The sequence below is a fragment of the Clytia hemisphaerica genome, unplaced genomic scaffold (assembly GCF_902728285.1).
Source record: "Clytia hemisphaerica strain Z4C2 unplaced genomic scaffold, Clytia hemisphaerica genome assembly, whole genome shotgun sequence".
NCBI lineage: Eukaryota > Metazoa > Cnidaria > Hydrozoa > Leptothecata > Clytiidae > Clytia > Clytia hemisphaerica.
In genome coordinates, this window is record NW_027104189.1 from 393,116 (window position 1) to 413,006 (window position 19,891).

General features: G+C 34.5%; 1 protein-coding gene and 1 long non-coding RNA gene across 2 annotated transcripts; both read left to right on the forward strand.

The window, feature by feature from the left end:
- Positions 1-9,954: 9,954 nt before the first annotated feature.
- Positions 9,955-11,039, forward strand: LOC136814964 (uncharacterized). The gene is made up of 2 exons (XR_010847663.1): positions 9,955-10,142; positions 10,356-11,039. It is a non-coding gene; the product is annotated as an uncharacterized lncRNA (long non-coding RNA).
- A 1,154-nt stretch (positions 11,040-12,193) lies between these two features.
- Positions 12,194-19,707, forward strand: LOC136814966 (malectin-A-like). Its single transcript, XM_067071389.1, has 4 exons — positions 12,194-12,604; positions 15,841-16,023; positions 16,486-16,543; positions 19,378-19,707. The coding sequence occupies exons 1-4, from the start codon at positions 12,212-12,214 to the stop codon at positions 19,608-19,610; spliced, it is 867 nt and encodes a 288-aa protein (XP_066927490.1). The 5' UTR covers positions 12,194-12,211; the 3' UTR covers positions 19,611-19,707.
- The last annotated feature ends 184 nt before the right edge of the window (positions 19,708-19,891 follow it).

Consider the following 19,891-nt stretch of genomic DNA (forward strand, 5'->3'; position numbering starts at 1 on the left):
GAGCCCGATTTTCGAAAAAGAATGTTTTTGGGCCAAAAAACGGCTAAAAAACGGGTTTTTTGGACTTTGTGAAATATTGGATCATTGTTTTTTTCAGATTTTTTTGCATGAAAGTAGGTAAAAGATGGCTCAAGCAGATTTTCGTAAAAAAAGAATTTTTCAGCTTAAAAAACGCATCTTTATCTATAAGAATCACTATGCTTATTAAAAGCATACATCAATGTTCTTAGCCAAATTACTAAATTTTTTGATGAGATAGATGTTTTTTTTTGCTCACGAAGTCTTGAATATGAAAGAATATTTCAAGAGTATGAAATTTTGGTTTCTAAACGTTTTTTATAAGAAACAAACAACTAATTGCCCCCGCAGGAGCGCAGCGACGAGGAGGCACTCATAGTTTCACGCATAGATATTGGACTGGAATCTCGAAATTTTGTTGTTTGTGTTTTGTCGCGCAAGCATCCCCGTAGTTAGTCTCTTCCGTAAATGTTCGGTTTTTTTCCGGGACGGCAGTTGCTAACCTAAAAACTTTTTCTTTCTTATAGCAGGCGCCGCGGGTATTTTACTCAGCTTTCGACAGTAGATTCTATTCCGCTTGTAAAATTTTGCCCGATTGGTCAACATGCAGGAAATGGAATGGAGAAGTTTCTGGAAGTTTCTTTTAATTCAAGCTCTCTCCTCCTGCAGTCAAAACGCATTTTAGTGGGGTCGTTTAGCATAATTTACGGGAAAACAATAAGATCTAGCTGAAACTTTCTCCAGACCTTCTCTATAGGATGGTTATGCCTCAGGAAAAATTCCCCTAAAATCCCACTGGTGGAACATCCCTTTTTTGGGACATTTCTATTTTCCCCCGGCAAAATCCTAAGGGCGAAATTTTTTGAAAATTTCAAACTTATTTCCAGACAATATCATGTATACCATTCGAAAGCTCTCGAAAAACTATATAGAAGACTTTTAAACGGGTATAGCCGATTTCATTACCTAACTCAAGATAATTCACGCAGAAGATGCTATTTATTGTCAATTTTGACCTAAGTGTGGCGAAAAGTGGAACTTGCGCATGAAATATCTCGAGTTAGGTAAGGAAATCAGCTATAACCGTTTAAAAGTCTTCTATATAGTTTTTCGAGAGCTTTCGAATGGTATACATGATATTGTCTGGAAATAAGTTTGAAATTTTCAAAAAATTTCGCCCTTAGGATTTTGCCGGGGGAAAATAGAAATGTCCCAAAAAAGGGATGTTCCACCAGTGGGATTTTAGGGGAATTTTTCCTGAGGTATAAGCATCCTATAGAGAAGGTCTGGAGAAAGTTTCAGCTAGATCTTATTTTTTTCCTACAAAGAGCCTGTATTTTTGTAACACGACCACACTATTTACTTTTGACTTTGGGATTAAACAAGATATATACATATACCAATCAGTGAATTTGCTGACAGTCAAATTACAATCTGTCTCCTGTCTTAGACATTCAGATTGATTCATTTTTCGACCCAAACAGTTTGTCCCGGACGTTCAAACTGCCACAGTTCTGAGAGGAAACTCAGGACTGGGATAAACACTGTCAAACCCAGTTTGAGTAGCACCCTCAAGCTGATTGAAAGTAAATCAAAGAGTAAAGGAATTACAGTAACTTAATTCATAATTTGTTTGAAACAAGGTCACTACTGATTGCAATAAAAAGGGAAAAAGACTTGGTATTAATAGGCTGAAAGGGGCTTAAATTGTGTTCCATGAAAATTTGTAGTAGCACTTGAAAATCTATTCGAATTGAAAACTTTTTACGGTCATGGAACAGGAGGATTTATTAATTGATTTAGATACAGCATTGAGTGTTGCGCATTTTCAAAATTCATGTAGAACAACTAGGGGTCGTACATATTCTTGCGCTGTTGATTGTTTTCTTGAAATAAGTTATCGCCTGCTTCTTCCTGAAATTAAAGCAAAATTCTCATTTGACGAATTAAGTGAATTCTTTTATTTGCTTATTATAAGTGGTTCGATGGAGATTCCAATTGAAAATGATATCACCAACGTCAAAAGTAATGCGTTTAGACTGCTGGATGAAATTCGAGAACCAATATGGTCAAAAATTATTGAAAATTGTGGTACGTATGCTAGAAGAAATAGTGATGCACAGTTTACAGAGCTTTTTTCAGATAACCTTTTCATGACATTATCAGAGGAGAGAAAAGATTTTTTGGAAACAAGATTTGACGTTCGAGGAATTTGCCCTGTTTGTGATAACGAGAGACATAGTAAGACAGGAATAATTGTTGCACTTCTTACAGACTTGTTATATCCAGAGATTACTATTGACCCAAACAACTGGCCAGATTGTGTGAATAGAGCTCTCGATCCAAGTACAGAAGTTTATTGTAACTTGTTCTGTAAATATTCCTGCCCAGCATCAATCTGTTGACCTTCCATGTTATTTGTTGATAGAATTTAGTTCTACAATTCACAACAGTTGTACATTTTTTGATCAAATTACCGTGAAAGGAGATACTTATAGATTACAAGCCGTTGTTAGAAATCTAGGTTTTCACTTTGCATGCGGTGTATTTATCGAGAACAAATGGATTTACATTGATGATTTGAACCCTGAAAAATTAATTTTTGAAAATCTTAATGCAATGTTTTCAGAAATGGATAAAGGATGGTTTTTTGCTTTTTATAAAAAAACTGACGAGGAAACAGACTTTGTGGTACATATGATGCAACTGCTAATGTCACAGCGCATTTTAATCCAGAAGAAATCATCTTTAAGAAAAATATTCAGACTGATGAAATCAAGAAAGAATATCCAAATCGAAAGAGAAAATTTGTCAACTATGAAGGACTTTGTAATAGTAATAGTAATAATAAAAAAGTAAAGCTTGATGATTTATTCAAAAAAATTGACAAAAGGATACACATTGATCCTTCAAAACAAAACCAGAAGCCAAAAATTGGACATGAAAATAGAAAGGCAAAGTATGACCCTTTGAAACGTAAAGAGCGACATCAAAATTCTTATGACCCTGACAAACAAAAAGCAGAGTACAATCTCATAAAACGTAAAGCAAAATACGATCCCATAAAACGTAAAGCAGAATACGACCCCGCAAAATATAAAGCAGAATACGACCCCACAAAACGTAAAGAACAGCATCAAAAATCATACAACCCTGAAAAACGAAAGGCAAAATATGACTCTCAGAAGCTGAAAGAAAAACATTGTTCTAAAAAACAAGATAAAGGATTAAATTCCCAAGAAACCGAAATTGATCACAACATGAGTAAAAGCATGAAAGATTTTCAGAAATCTATAAAGTTTTCAATTGTTCAATGTCAAACATGTTTTGAATCCTGGCCAATAAAAATTACATCAAAAGTAAACTCAGTCAATGATTACATTTGTACACGTTGCAAAAGAGACAAAGATACTCCCAAAAAATTCAGTTCTGAGAATAATATGAAACCAAGTCCAGTACCAGAAGCACTGAAAGGTCTCACGCAAATCGAAGAAATGCTTATTGCTAGAGCTTTTCCTGTAATGCAAGTGTATACCCGACCAAGAGGAGGTCAGAGAGCTTATAAAGGTCACGTTTTAAATTTGCCTCATAATGTTCAAAAAATTGCAGATGTCCTACCACGAGAGCCCAGCGACATTCCTATAATGATTTTTAAAATAAATGGGAAAAATAATACCTCAAAAGAACTTGTCGTTAGACGCGAAAAGATTTTACAGGCGTTATTATGGCTGACAGGAAAAAATGAACAAGGTGAACCTAATAATTTTCTATATAGTGAAATCAATATAGATATGGAAAGGCTACAAAAGCTGCCTGAAAATGGATTTGTTGACTTACCAGACTTGCACGTACAAATGAATGAGAAAAATGATATTGAGAGCGGTGAAGAAAATGAAAGTGACAACGAAAATGAAGATGTCAGTGAAAATGAAGAATTACCAGATTTAGGTCCAGTTAATGATGATAACGATGAACGTGTTTTTGATGAAAACACTGAAATGAAAAGTTTCTTACCATCTAAACTAAAGAAAGCAAAGGAAGCTGACTTAACAAAAAGTGAAATTTTGAATACAAAAACTGAAGTTGATATAGGAAGTACTCCACTTAGTGAATTCAATACACCCTACTTAGCAAGTCTTGCATTTCCAACATTGTTTCCAGACACAAAAGGTGACCCAACTAATCCTGCAATCATAAGGGAAATAGCAAAAAGTGAAACAGAGAGTTTTGCTGAAAAATTGAAACATTTAATCAAATTTGCCGAAATTGATGACAAAGGAAAATGGTTCGGTTAGTGTAAAACGCAGGTCACAGGTCGCAGGTCACAGGTCACAGGTCGCAGGTCACAGGTCGCAGGTCACAGGTCAACAAAGTGCAGACCGGAAAAAAAAAGTAAGATCATAACAGATACATAACATAACATCAATACATAGCGCATTAAATTACAAAAAAGTAATACATGCTATTTAGATATTATAAAATGACAATTGAATAGAATAACAACCTATTTTGACATAGTGACACTTACTTAGTACTAGTAATCGTATGGTTTGGAGTGCAATTAACGATTAATCACGAGTAACAAAGGAGAAAATAGTAATTTGCACGAGTCCGAAGGACGAGTGCAAATTACGGTATTTTCTCCTTTGTTACGAGTGATTAATCGTTAATTGCATGACAAAACATACGATTCCGAGGTAATCGTCAGTAAACATTCGAAAACCTCCTTTTTTTCTTTTGTTTAAAAAGAAAACATTGCAGTGTAATTTTTCTTTGTTTTTAATTAAACGAAGCTATTGTAACGTAAAATTTCTTTGTTCTTTTTTATATTGAAGAAAAAAATGTCTTTGTTTTTTATTATATAGTAAAACAAAGTCTCTGACACAGGACTTGGGAGAGAAAAGAATAAGGGGACAAAAGTGTCCCCCCGCCGAAGAGTGCAAAAAGTGGTAATAGTGCAATTAACGATTAATTGCACTCCTCTAAACCAATCAGATTCGAGTAATTTTGCACGGCTGACGATTACAAAAATAATGACAAAATCATAAAATATGATGCCTAGCAAGACAAAAGCACGAAAAATATTTATTATGCAAAATGTGATATGGATGGTGTGACTGGATATAACATGAAACCAAACAGAAGCTTGCAAGGACCCTAAGAGAGTGGTTTTAGAAGGATGGAACTAATTAATTATTCAGTTATTATTTTAATGTCTTAATGACAATTTTTGACAAAAATATTAACAGAATCATAAAATATGATGCAAGAACAGACAAAAAAACGAAAAATATTTATAATACAGAACGTGATGTAGATAGTGTGAATGGATATAAAACGGCACCAATCAGAAGCTTGTGAGGTCCATAAGAGAGTGGTTTTAGAAGGATGAAACTAATTAATTATTCAATTGTCATTTTAATGACTTAATGACAATTTTTGACAAAAATATTGACAGAATTACAAAATATCATGTCTTACAAGAGAAAAACACCAAAAATATTCAGCATGCCGAATGTGATGATAACAATATGGCTGGATATAAAATTACACCAATCAGAAGCTCGTGAGTTCTCTGAGAAGGTAGTTTTAGAGCGATTTGTTTTATTATATGTAACCATCATATAACATTACAAACATTACAATATGTAATATACCTGTTATACGTATAATATGGTTTCAAATATTTTCTGGTCTGCGTAAACACTGCGCAAACCACGAAAGATCGATAAAAGCACATGGTTAAATTTTGATGTTTGAAATGGTTTTATATGGATGAAATTGCTTGAGAATTATGTTTTTGATAATTCTTTGTGTTTTCCAAACATTTTCCTCTGCAATGACATTGATTAGAGTTAACCTGTCATCACTGACCTGTGACCTGTGACCTGCGACCTGTGACCTGTGACCTGCGTTTTACACTAACCGAAAATGGTTTTATAGATTTGCATCTCATCCAAGATTTTCCTTTTGGGGCTTCAATATGCTGTATAGAAAAAGATTGATTAGTCAAGGAAATTTTTTTATCAAGCAAAACCCAGGTGAAGCTAATTTGAGCATTGAAGATTTACAAGATCTTGTTAGGGATAATGATCACTACGTAGTAATGAAAAAACTACAAAGATACTCAAAGAATGTAACAGTACGAATGCCTATTGGTGCGATGTCAAGGAAAAATTAAAAGCCACGATAACACAAATGGGCACGCCAACTATATTTTGGACATTGAGTATGGCTGATTTTCACTGGCCAGACATTCATGATTTATTTTCTTCAAATGACGAATCTGAATCTGCTGATTTTAGACAAAACATTGTTGATAATCCTCATATAGTAGATTGGCTCTTCACTGAACGAGTAAAAAGTTTTGTAAAACATTGGTTATATGAATCTTTAAATGCAGAATGGCATTGGTATAGGTTTGAATTTGCTGTTATGCGTGGTTCTATACATTGTCACGGTTTAGCAAAATTGAAAGATGATCCGGGAATATGTGAGTTGACTGAGAAGGCTCTGCAAGGTTTTTTGGCTCAACAAACTTTATCAAATCAAACAGAGGTTGACCTTGAAAATAATACTCTTTTAAATCTTGCTGTAATCGAGGGAGACAATGCTGAAAGGCAAATCTGTGATTATGTAGATTCTTTAATGACAGCTATGAATCCAATTGAAGGACCTGTTGATGAATGGGAAAAGCCAAATGTTCATCCATGCAAAAAAAGACTTGAGGATATACCTGAAGAGGATTTAGAAACAAGATTACATAGATCTAGCAAATAGCGTGCAACGGCATACAAAATGTAGTTCAGCCTATTGTCTAAGAACTAAGAATGACAAACAGGAATGTCGTTTTAAATTTCCTTTTGAATGCTGCGAGAAAACACATTTAACCTTTGAAAAAGTAAAATTGAAGAGAGGCGGCGAAAAGTATGTTCCAAACATTGTTCTGAAAAGAAATGATCCTAGAATGAATAGACATCAACAGCTTCAATTACAATCATGGAGGGCTAATTGCGATATACAAATTATCCTTGACCACAATGCTTGCTTGAATTATATGCCAAGTATGCATCAAAAGCAAAAGATATCTGATGTCGCAAAAGAAGCATTTACATCTGTCATTGGTAATCTTTCAGGAAAGGAAACTTCTGGTAATATTTATCGAAAACTGATAATCAAATCTGTCGGTGAAAGAGACTTTAGTGCTCAAGAAGTAATGCATCAAATTATGTCTTTGAAACTACATGCTCGTCATTTGATGTTGTAAGTTGCTCTCTTGAGGGATCAAGACAAATGAAAATTGACAATGATGGCGTTGAAACCAAAACCTCTTTCTTAGATGATTATGCTTCCAGATATGTTTATGAAGACAATGAGATTAGGCAAAGTAACCTCATAGATTTTGTTTCAAACTGGAAAATAGGTGCTAAAGACAAAAAGATTCAAAAGAGGAAAAAGGCAGTTGTTGTTCGTACTTTTCCAAATTATAGTCCAAACCCAAAGAGTGACAGTTATCCTTTATTTTGTAAATTCCAATTGATCAAGTACAAACCATGGAATGATTCTGTAGACAGTCTCTGGGAAGGTCTACAAGCAACAAATGAGACATATTGCCAGAAATGGAAAGAATTCATTAACAGCTCTTTAGGAAGAGAATTAGTTCCAAATTGGAGAATGCATTACATCAATGCAAACAATTTCGAATATCAGGTCGAAGATGAGGAAAATATAGAGGAAGAAAGTGAAAATATTTTTTTACGTGAAGATTGGATGGATATAGCTGACCTGAATTCCATGCCCAATAATGTTTTTTCAGAAAATCAAGAGTATTGGACTGATTCTTTTGATTCTTATACTCAAGAGCAAATTAATGCAATGCCCTTTTGGATTGAAGAAAAGAAAAAGACTTTTGACAACGAAAATCTCATAGATTATAGTCAATATCAGGTAGAAAACTTAAATGAAGAACAGCTCCAAGCTTACAATATTGTACATAATCATGCCCAAAATACCAATGCAGACTCTTTACAAATGATAATTACTGGGATTGCAGGGAGTGGAAAGTCATATTTAATCAATTGCATTAAAAGACTCCTTGGCAAAAAGTGTTTATTGACATCTTATTTTGGTATTGCTGCCTTTAATATTAATGGAAGAACATTGCACAGCACTCTCAAATTGCCAATTCGAAGCAAGTTAAAGCATGAACTCAAAGGAAAGTCACTTGACAATTTACAAACTGAACTTAAAGACATAGAGTATATTATTATTGATGAATTCTCTGTAGTAGGCCAAAGATTGCTAGGCTGGATAGATAGTCGCTGTCGTCAAGCAACAGGAAAATTAGAAACTTTGTTTGGTGGAATATCTATTATATTAGTAGGAGATGTTGCACAGTTACCACCAGTCATGGATGATGTATTGTATCATTCTTTTCCAAAAAATGAAATTGCAGTTGCAGGTTATCTGGCCTATTGTTGTTTCAGAACTGTCGTAAAACTTAAAGCAAATATGAGATCTGCTGGTGAGGATGAGTCACAAAAGAAATTTAGAAAAGCTTTGAAAATTTGAGAAATGGAAAATCAACAATGGAAGACTGGAATTTTTTCTTGACCAGACAACCTGAAAAAAACCCTGTTGATTATAATAAATACATCAGGCTATCCTTTGCAAATGAAGTTGTCAGAGAACATAATGGGAAAATGTTGGATTCTTTACAATCACCCATTGCAGTCATTAAAGCAAAAAATACTCCACCAAGTGCATCAAATCATCCTCAGAAGAATTTGTTTAGCAAATGAAGTTTCCTTGCCAAAGGTGCCAAAGTAATGCTTACAAGAAACTTGTGGTCAGATGTGGGACTTTGTAACGGAAGTTTAGGCATTGTCAAAGACATAATATTCCAAAGAAACCACTTGCCACGTGCCTTCCTATAGCTGTTATAGTAAAATTTGATAGATATACAGGGCCAAGTTTTTTTGATGACGAAGATAATTGTGTTCCAATTGTGCCTATTATAGAAACTTCATCTGAAGATAACGTACAGAAAGAAAGAATGCAAATACCTTTGAAACTTGCATGGTCGATAACTATTCATAAATCTCAAGGTCTTACATTGGATAAAGTTGTAGTGGATTTGGGAAAGAAAGAAAGCATGGATGGTTTAACTTATGTTGCATTATCACGTGTGAAAAAACTAAATGACATGGTAATTGAATCATTTCCATTCGAAAGAATCAATAAATTGAGTGACGGTAAAAGATTCAAATTTAGAGTACGCGAAGAAAGCAGACTAGAAGAATTAGCAGCACGAAACAAGCCTTAGAAGTAATTAGATGGAATAATTTAGTATATGTCATGTCAAAATCATTGCACGGGGGGGGGGGGCTCAGGGCAGGGAAGGGTATTTATTTTGCAAAAAGCAATATTTTCTTTTCTTTTCTCCTTTATTTTCTCTTCCTTTGAAATACGAGTGAAATTATTTAGTACTTTTTATCATGAAAAAATTGATTAATTTAAGATAAGAAAGATTTCAAAACTGGTCCAACTACAGAATGTCCTATAAAAAATTCCCCAGAACAATAGATGAAAACATTCTTTTCTTTTAAGAGGAATTTTTCATGGGATACTCTGTACTTTAAATATCTTGATCATGAGTAGAAGCCTTGTCTAGACTTTTCAAATCCTTACATTATTTTTTTAATTTTTTTATCCTAACTTATAGAATATTATATTGTTTTGTAATACATGAATTTTTTTATATCTTTATAATAAATTTGAAGGATATTATATTTTTATACAGAATTATTGAAATTACGTATTATTTATGATTTTGTACAAATTTTATTTGATTGATTGAATTTACATTTATTACTTCCAAGTTCCAAGTTGATTACAATAATGTGAATGTGAATTGTTGTTTAATCTTTATCACAGAACAATAATGAACAATGATAAAAATGATAATAGTAGAACAATGAATGAATATGGACAAAAGTGATTATTTTTGGTGGTTGAATTGGCAACAAAATTCCGCTGTAACGAAAATTATTCGACAATCGTCATTCAGCATACTCCACTCCCAACAACAATGCTTAAAAATCCTGTATTATGGAACTTTGACAGTAAGTACAAATAATTTTTTCATTATGTATACTTTTATAGGACTTGGTTTTATTAATCTTTTATGTTTAACCTGTGTTCTTGTTGATACTTACCAGGCACTATTTGGGAAATTAAGATCAAAAATTGAAAGAAACTTGAGAACTATTTTGAGGAAATTTTAGTACACTCACCATATTATCATCTAATTTCATGTTTCTTATTTTCCATTTAAGCTTATCTTATGAAAGAGGACTCATTTACTTTGACAACGCAATATTATTGCCTCGTTACTGCTACGATTACCACGTCATGATTTCCCATCCTTCTACACGATATTGCTGTGTTACAACTGCAAGATAACCGGCATATCAATTTTGTCCATGAGATCCCTTGTCATGCCGTTGGAAAAAGTCCTGGATACGCTATTTCCTGTTAATTCCTGGTTTCTGCTCATCAATATTGCCTCGTTACTGCTACTATTACCACGTTACGTCATATCATTTTCCATCCTTTACACGGCGCTGTTACAGCTTCTAGATTACTGGTATCTCCTTTTAATGTAAACAATTATGGATCACGATATCCTTTGTTAAACCTTGGAAAAACTCTTAAGTACGTTGTTACCTGTCAATTTTTGGTTCCTGCTCGTTATGTTTCTGGCTCATAGCATTTCTTACTTATGCTGTTTGGTTCTACTATGGGTCATTTATATTACAAATCGATTGGAATATAGTTGCATGTCTTTTGAGTGCTTTAGTATCTGTAATTGACTCTACCTGGACACTTTTGCTAATGAATATTTTAAGATTCGTATTTTATTATTCGTAAAAGTAATTCACGTTTTTAGAAAAAAATGTATTTCATTTATGTTAGCTTTATTATCGTTGATATCTCAAAGAAAATGCTTTTGAGAAGAATCATTCAAAGTATTCCTATAATCATTTCCAAACTTTCGCTATAAAGCATTAAAAGGCTTTAATAAGCATTAATTAGTCTTTATAAATGCTTATAAATAGACATCTGTAGCGGGTGGCAGTTAGTGAAAGCTATGGCTAGTTTTAATAGATCGTCACTATTTGTGTTCTGAATGATTGTTTAACGGTCATGCTCATGTAGATATCAACTATATGTGTTAAATGCATGACCAGGTACGAAAGCATCCACCGAAGGGGGACTTCAAATTATCTGTTCTGAAGGCACGTTCCAGCTGGATATGGCGGTCTGTTCTTAGCGAACTAAAGAAAAAAGTCTGCTGGAAAAAAGTGGTCTGTTCTACTGAAAATTGGGACCAGCTGGAAAAAATCTGTTCTACTGAAGATTGGGACCAGCTGGAAAAATATGATCTGTTCTACTGAAAATTGGGACCAGCTGGAAAAACATGATCTGTTCTACTGAAAATTGAGACCAGCTGGAAAAATATGATCTATTCTTATGAAAAAATAGTTTGATATTCGTAAAATAAGGTGTCTAAGAATTTCCTATCTGTTCTGAGGGAATTTCAAAAAAGTCAAAAAGTCTTTGAGATCTGTTCTTTTCCTTCTGAATGTGGTTGCCTGGAGTGGCAGCTGAAAATTCTCCATCTGTTCTACAAAACATCTGGAAATTGTCGATCTGTTCACACAAAATACTTAAAGTTAAACTGCTAGCTGGAAATTAAGTTTCTGTTCTTAAAAGTCCTTCAATGTCGAGCTGGAATTTAGCGATCTGTTCTTATAAGATTTTGTCAGCCCTGGTGGGGCCCTGGTAGATAAGAACAGTTAACTCGCGTAAAATCAATCGCCTGGTAATTTTGTACCTGTTCCGAAAGTTTTTTTACCTCCTAGCTGGAAAAATATAACTGTTCTGAAGTAAAAATTTCTCCCCTGGAAAACGAGGAACTGTTCTTAATTTCGGGGAAATCCTTCCAGCTGGCAAATCAGAACAGATATTTGCAAATTTTAGGTCGGTGGTAGCTAGGTCGGTGGCTGCTTCTGCAGGTAGGTCCATAAAAGTATCACTTGTTTTTATAAAACTACCAACGATGGAGTGTTATTTTTTCTAGACGGATCAAATAGAGGGAGAGTACATGTGTGGTAAACCATTGATAAAAATGGCGTCCGCGAAGCTAGTAGTTGACAGATTTATACTTTCAATTTCAAAACAACTAAACATGAAATTTCTTTTAAAAATTCTTCTTATAACCTATTTTTTCTCTTATATTGATTGTATTGGAGAAGTTATTTATGCAGTAAATTGTGGAAGTGGAGCTCACACTGATTTAAACGGTGTACATTATCAAGCTGACAGACTTTCTGTGGGAACTTCTTCAGATTATGGGAAAAGTTTACAAATTGAGAGAGCTGCACCAGCAGACCAAATTCTATACCAAACTGAAAGATATCATGTAGCAGATTTTGGATACACTGTACCCATCAAAGATGAAGGAGATTTCGTTCTTGTTTTAAAATTCTCAGAAGTTTATTTCAGAGGATCAAAATTAAAGGTTTTAATGATTTTTCATGTTTTTTTCCCTTTTGAACACAGCCCTAGCCGTGCATCTCTGCCTGATAACTTATGACCACCCATTAACAGCATTAAAATATCCTGCTGGGTGTTTGATTTATTTTTTCATGTAGTTTGTTTGTCCAAGAGGGATAGAAAACTCTGTTTTGTTCCTAACTGTATACATTCAGCCCACAGCTTTCTTGTGTGATTTTGAGCTCGATTTCTTGTAAAGAAAATTGCTGTATGGAACAAAAGAAAATACTGTCAATTGCTCTAACTTGGGACGATTGGTCGAAACATGGGACTGTTCAGTGCAGCTGGAACCTCGATATTCCAGGATTAGAAAAAGCTATACCTGTTATCTTTTTTCTTTAAAGAATCAACAAGCCCTGACAAGCCATCAACATCGATAAATTACACACATTTCCTCAGAAACTTTCAAAATTATTTGCCATTATGACTTTCTTAAAGCCGTTCCGAGATTAACCAATCGGGATGTGTATCGGAATTCCTATGGGAGTTCTTTTTTCCGAGATTTGTAAAATAGCTAAGTCGGCAAAAAACTTTTTCCGGGGGTTTGAGGAAAAAACAGAACTGCTATCATTTGCTTTTTATTTAACCGTGTATTTAAATTTGCGCTCAAACAGGCTCAAAAATACTTAAATAAATAAGTTAATAATATTCAATATACTATTTCTATCACTCAGAGAAAAAAAATACTTGCAGAACGACATTGTCTATCATTTAGAATCCCCCGTATTTGGACCATTCTATCGTGGGCGCAAAATAGGGCGGAAACTAAGTAACACCCTCAGTGCAAGATTGCCGCCTCATCTTTATTCGCCCGCGCGAAAACGCGAGCTAATCATTTTTTTCTCACGCGCTCAAAGGGAAAAGGAAAGTGATCTGCTATGCGTTTTTTTCGGAACGCTAAAAAACTCTAATTTCGATCTTCTGTAAGGTAAAGAGGTTGCGATATTTGGGTTAGCGAGGCAAAAATCGCTAAAAAGCTGGTAAAATCGTAATCCTCAAAAATCGAAGTTCCAGCTTCACTGCTGTTGACAATCTAGCCTGTTTTTTCACTTACCGTCAACTGCTCTAACTTGGGGGACGATTGGTCGAAACATGGGACTGTTGCATATCTGCAGTTAGGGAAACCATCCAGGATCCTGCCATTCTATAAGCCAGCAAAAATTAAGTGACACTTGTAAACTTAAGTTTCTTACCATTTTCCATCAAAAACAATCGAAAACATTACTACTTCCCAAAGCCGGAGACCAGAGCAAATGATCTTCCTTGATGAGGGTGTCCTTTTGAATTTATTGTTAACTCATTTAAAATGGTGGACAGAGTTGCGGAATGATAAAGGCGCCGCCCGCCGCTTCAAGGGTGGTAACGCCAAAACGCCCAATATGATCAGCCAACAGAAGGTGAGTTTGTTGCCGCGCAAGTTACGTCATGTCATGCACTCCACCGTAGCGAAAGCACAAACAACATTTCGCAATTACAAGAATATCTTATGTGCTTAATTCTATTTGACTTTGAGAGCTTCATTGAAGATGAAAAAGTAGAAAGATAAGAAATGCGCTAGTTAATTTCGTTTAAATGAATGTGTTCTATCATTGTGGAAAGTTGGGGAAATTTCTACCCGCGCAAAGATTTTTTACAGCCAATTAAAGGCACAGTCTGCTTATAATTACTATGTTTGCTATATCGTCAAGGCAAAAAATGGTAAAAAAAGACGCAAACGTATTTTTTTATGAGTGCGGTTATGATTTTTTTTATTGTGGCCGCGTACAGGAACTCGCCAAATGTTCCTGACTGATCTGGTCTGTGTTTTCACTTACTGTAAAATCAAAAGAGAAATCATGTATTTTTAAATACGCCGTTCCTTAGCTCAAATCAAATGACTTTGGAGGTTCGGTGAAATGGTGGCCGAATTGCTGTCCCATGTTTTGTCAGATAGTCCCAAGTTAGAGCAGTTGATGGTAGTCAAAGATCAAAGAAATTTTTCTTTACCTTCAATACCTTTCAAAATTTTGTATATACCTTAAGGGAACTTATTTTGGCGGGATAGTGAGGTCTGTTAGCACAAAAATACTTCAGATGGTGATTAAAGCATGAAATTTGGCACAGATGATCCTTAGAGGGTCTAAAACTTAATTTTAAACAGTAACACCAAATTTTGCCACCTGGCCACCTGCCAGATGACGTCATCAGGTGGCTTAGCAAAAATTTATTTTTTTGAAAATATTTAAAATCTGATGGTACCAGCGGAAAGAGCATGAAATGCTGATGAAAATCGAGGTATAAAACATGCCTTCAAAATCTTCCTATCAAAAGTTATATCAAAAGTTATGAAGGTTTAAAGTTTTGTGATGACGTCATCGTAAGCCTTTCCAGGCAAAACCTAAAATCCCGTAATAACGGAACTAGTTGACCAAATTTAGTGTTTTATACATGAATCCATGTCAAAATTTGAAGTTCCATCTGATGCTTGGGTCTAAAAAACATAGGAAGGCTTAAAACATCCAAAAAAATTAGTTGGTTGTACACAGTGCTCCTGAAGGGAGAACGCTGCGTTGATTTGCCTTGTAAAGCTCAAAATCTAAGTTTTAGTATTCTGTAGGATTTAAAGCTTTTAATTCAATTTGAACATCGGAATCGGTAAAAGCAATGAATTTTGTTATAAATTCATGTATAAAACATGAAATTTGGTCAATTTGTACCAAAATTACGAGGTTTTTAAGTTTTGCCTGGAAAGGCTTATGATGACGTCATCAAAAAACTTTCAACCTCCATAACTTTTGATAGGAAGATTTTCAAGGCATGTTTTATACCTCAATTTTTATCAGCATTTCATGCTCTTTCCGCTGGAACCATCAGATTTTGAATATTTTCAAAAAAATAATTTTTTGCTCAGCCACCTGATGACGTCATCTGGCAGGTGGCCAGGTGGCAAAATTTGGTGTTACTGTTTAAAATTAAGTTTTAGACCCTCTAAGGATCATCTGTGCCAAATTTCATGCTTTAATCACCATCTGAAGTATTCTTACGTTTTTATGTGCTACCTGACCTCACTAGGAACTAATTTTGGCAAGCTACGAAAATCTTAGAAAATTTTAATTTAGGCGGGAACTAGAATTTTTCATAATTTCACCTAACAGGTGTGATTTTACAATTTAAATGAAAATCTAAAAAAATGTTTTAAAATTTTTATTTTCTCTTTTTCAGGTCTTTGATATTCGAATCAATCACCAACACATTGCAATAAAAGATTTGGACATTTACGATCGAGTCGGTTATGGTGTAGCACATGATGAATATATCCCTTTCACTGTCAAGAATGGAAACATTCGTGTTGGATCATCATACACGTCACCTTTCTCTGGTAGTCTCTATGTTGAATTTGTAAAGGTATTGATCTTATTGATTTTTGCTTGGCCGGAAAGGGGATCCTTTCGCAAATATCTTATTACAATTATATAGTAGTCAAGCTATTAGCGTGGATGGGTTACCCTCGCGTTAATTACAACCGCTTAACAAAATTTGAGCCTAAGTCATTTTCGAAAACCCTGCCTGTTTTTTCGCGTTAATTAATTGTTTCACTCATTTTCTCCACGTTCAATACTTTGTTAATTATTTAAATGTTATAAGGTATCGTCATTCTCATCACATGTTGCATCAGTGAACTAAAGGTTTTTATTTAGGAAACTTGCTCCTGCTAGTATTGCTTATTTTCTTAAAATGTAATTATAATGCACAATATTATACACAAAATATTTGTCAGTCGAAATTTCTAATCAGTTATAATTGTCAAAAGGCAAAAAGTTAAAAGATATAGAATGATTTAAGTTCCAATTTCAATTCGCCGTTTAGAATTATTACGACAATCCAAAAATCAATGCTTTTGTCATCTTCAAAGGAAAAGTTGAAGGTATATACATTGTTTGCTTACTTTAATTATCTATTTTATTATCTTTTCATTTTCGATATTTGACTAATTCTTACTAAGACCATGTTCAGACGTTATCGTTCCGTTTCGCCCCGGTATGATTTTCGTTACGGATCGAGTGTGTTCATATTGGTTTCTGAACGTTTTGGAGCAAGAAAACGGAGCAGTTCCGTTCCGATGAAAAAAGTGGAGCAAAACCGTTTCGATCTGTTTTGCTTTGTAACATCTTCTTTTTTGACGTTTCGAATTTTGACGTTCACACTTGTTTCGGAACAGAGCGGAACCGTAACGTCTGAACATGGTCTAAAATTTTCATACAGTTTTTTGGACCTACCGGTAGGTCCTTTAATTTGACCGTTGTCCGTTCGTCTGTTACAAGCTTTTCTAGGGATTGGCTCATTAGTTTATTTTTATTTTTTGCACAATGATACAAAATAGCAATGCCTGAAAAGTGACGGAGCCCGATTTTTGAAAAAAATTTTTGGGGGGCAAATTTGGGCCAAAAACTACCTAAAAATAAGGTTTTTTGGACTTTGTGCAAAATTGCTTCATTAGTTTTTCCTGATTTTTGGTAGAAAGATAGAGTGCAAGGTACCCTAAAATGAGGCTGAAGTAATTTGTCTCGGAAAATTTTTTTTCGTCGTCAAATACAGATTTTCGCAAATTTGGGCCAAAAACTACCTAAAAATAAGGTTTTTTGGACTTGGTGTAAAATTGCTTCATTAGTTTTTCCTGATTTTTGGCAGAAAGATGGAGTGCAAGGTACCCTAAAATGTGGCTGAAGTAATTTTTCTCGGAAAATTTTTTTTCGTCGTAAAATACGGATTTTCGTTTTTTGGGGAAATTCCCTTTTACCATTTTCCTGTTAGCAGGTTTTCTCGGGATTGGCTCATTAGTTTTTTTTAATTTTTTGCACAATGATACAAAATAGCAATGCCTAAAAAGTGACGGAGCCCGATTTTTGAAAAAAATTTTTGGGGGGCAAATTTGGGCCAAAAACTACTTAAAAATAAGTTTTTTTGGACTTTGTGCAAAATTGCTTCGTTAGTTTTTCCTGATTTTTGGTAGAAAGATAGAGTGCAAGGTACCCTAAAATGGGGCTGAAGTAATTTGTCTCGGAAAATATTTTTTCGTCGTCAAATACAGATTTTCGCAAATTTGGGCCAAAAACTACCTAAAAATAAGGTTTTTTGGACTTGGTGTAAAATTGCTTCATTAGTTTTTCCTGATTTTTGGCAGAAAGATAGAGTGCAAGGTACCCTAAAATGTGGCTGAAGTAATTTTTCTCGGAAAATTTTTTTTCGTCGTAAAATACGGATTTTCGTTTTTTGGGGAAATTCCCTTTTACCATTTTCCTGTTAGCAGCTTTTCTCGGGATTGGCTCATTAGTTTTTTTTAATTTTTTGCACAATGATACAAAATAGCAATGCCTAAAAAGTGACGGAGCCCGATTTTTGAAAAAAAAATTTGGGGGCAAATTTGGGCCAAAAATTACCTAAAAATAAGGTTTTTTGGACTTTGTGCAAAATTGCTTCATTAGTTTTTCCTGATTTTTGGCAGAAAGATAGAGTGCAAGGCACCCTAAAATGTGGCTGAAGTAATTTTTCTCGGACATTTTTTTTTCGTCGTAAAATACGGATTTTCGCAAGTTTGGGCCAAAAACTACCTTAAAATAAGATTTTTTGGACTTGGTGCAAAATTGCTTCATTAGTTTTTCCTGATTTTATGCATAAAGATGGAGGGCAAGGTTCTCTAAAAGTGGCTGAAGCAGTTTTTTTCGGAAAACTTTTTTTGGCCGTAAAAATCGGATTTTCTTATTCGGGGAAATTCCCTTATATCATTTTTAGGGAAAAAGAGCATTTCTTGCGATTGGATTGATATTTTTTTCTGAATTTTTGCACTTTGATGTAAAATGGTAATATTTAAACTCTGATGAAGCCTGATTTTCAAAAAATAATTTACAATAATTTGGCAAATTTGGGCCAAAAAGTGCCTAAAAATGGGATTTTTGGACTTTGTGTGAAATTGCTTCATTAGTTTTTTCTGATTTTTTGGACAAAGATGAAGGGCAAGGTTCTCTAAAACGTGACTGAAGTAGTTTTTTTCGGAAAATTTATTTTGGCTGTAAAAATCGGATTTTCTTATTTGGGGAAATTCCCTTTTGTCATATTTAGGGAAAATGAGCATTTCTCGAGATTGGCTTGGTATTTTTTTCTTATTTTTTGTAAAGTGGTAATTTGGGTAGAAAAGTGCCTAATGTTTGTTTTTTTTAGACTTTTTTTGACTAATTTGAGCTCTGATACTCACGGTAATCTATTCAAGCTGCTCACTACACTTTCTTATTCCCTTGCTATTTTGTCCTATTTTTTCTGATTTTGATCGACAGGTAGGTCCATTCAGCATGTTGCTTGTTTTCTCTAATTCTGTAAATTTTCTAGACTTATTAACTCTGGACTTAAAAAGGCAAACTAATTCTGACTGTTTTGTCTATCTTCCAACCTTGTAGGCGTGCTAATCCGGTCTCCACTTGCGCGCCCTTCAATTGCACTTTTTCGAGCAAAGCTTACCACGCTATTGGTCAAAAGAAAAATGAAGCAACTCCATTGGCGCGATCTGACGTAACGGTGAAAAAAGAATGTGCTCAACTCTTTTTCGAGCGTGCGCTGCATTTTTATGACGTAATCTTTTTTCCAAGTATTGAGGCCAAAAAGTGCAATCACAGCGCGCTCAAGTGGAGACCGGTTTTATTTCGGAAAGTCTCTCTTTCTCAAATGATCTGTTTTTTGTTTTTTTCTTCATATCTTCCCATCTTGTAGACGTACCACGCCTTCCACCAATCGAGCAACAGAACGAAGAAGACGCTCAGCAAAGAGACGAGGAGCAGAATAAACCAGAAGACGAAACCCCAAAAGAGAAGAAGAATCGTAAAACGTCTGGACCAAAAGTTCAAGATCCGTACGAGCTTCAAGAGGGTAGCAGCATCCTTTATCCGATCCTTATTGCTGTTGCTCTTTTTGTGCCAACACTGCTCTGCTTGTGTAAACTTTAAGGCCATACTGGTGAATTATTGAGTGGAATAATTGTTTGAAAATGTTATTGGGAAATTTTAACTGCATTATAAAGAGAAATGACCTTAGGAAATAATACATTCTTTTTTTTTTTATTTTTCATCAAAAACGTAATACTGTACCTTTAAAAGGACCAATTTTTCGTGTGAGCTAAATTAGCTTTTTCTAATATTTTTGTCCATATTCTTGTCCTTACAATAGAAAATCCACAAAATTGAATTTTTGCAAATATTTTCTAACTTAGTGACTTAGTGAAGTAAGC

Coding starts and splice junctions, on each gene's coding strand:
- LOC136814966 (XM_067071389.1), top strand. CDS start 12,212: ATGGCGTCCGCGAAGCTAGTAGTTGACAGATTTATACTTTCAATTTCA. Junction 16,024..16,485: donor TCTATGTTGAATTTGTAAAG/GTATTGATCTTA, acceptor TTCGCCGTTTAG/AATTATTACGACAATCCAAA. Junction 16,544..19,377: donor CTTCAAAGGAAAAGTTGAAG/GTATATACATTG, acceptor CCCATCTTGTAG/ACGTACCACGCCTTCCACCA.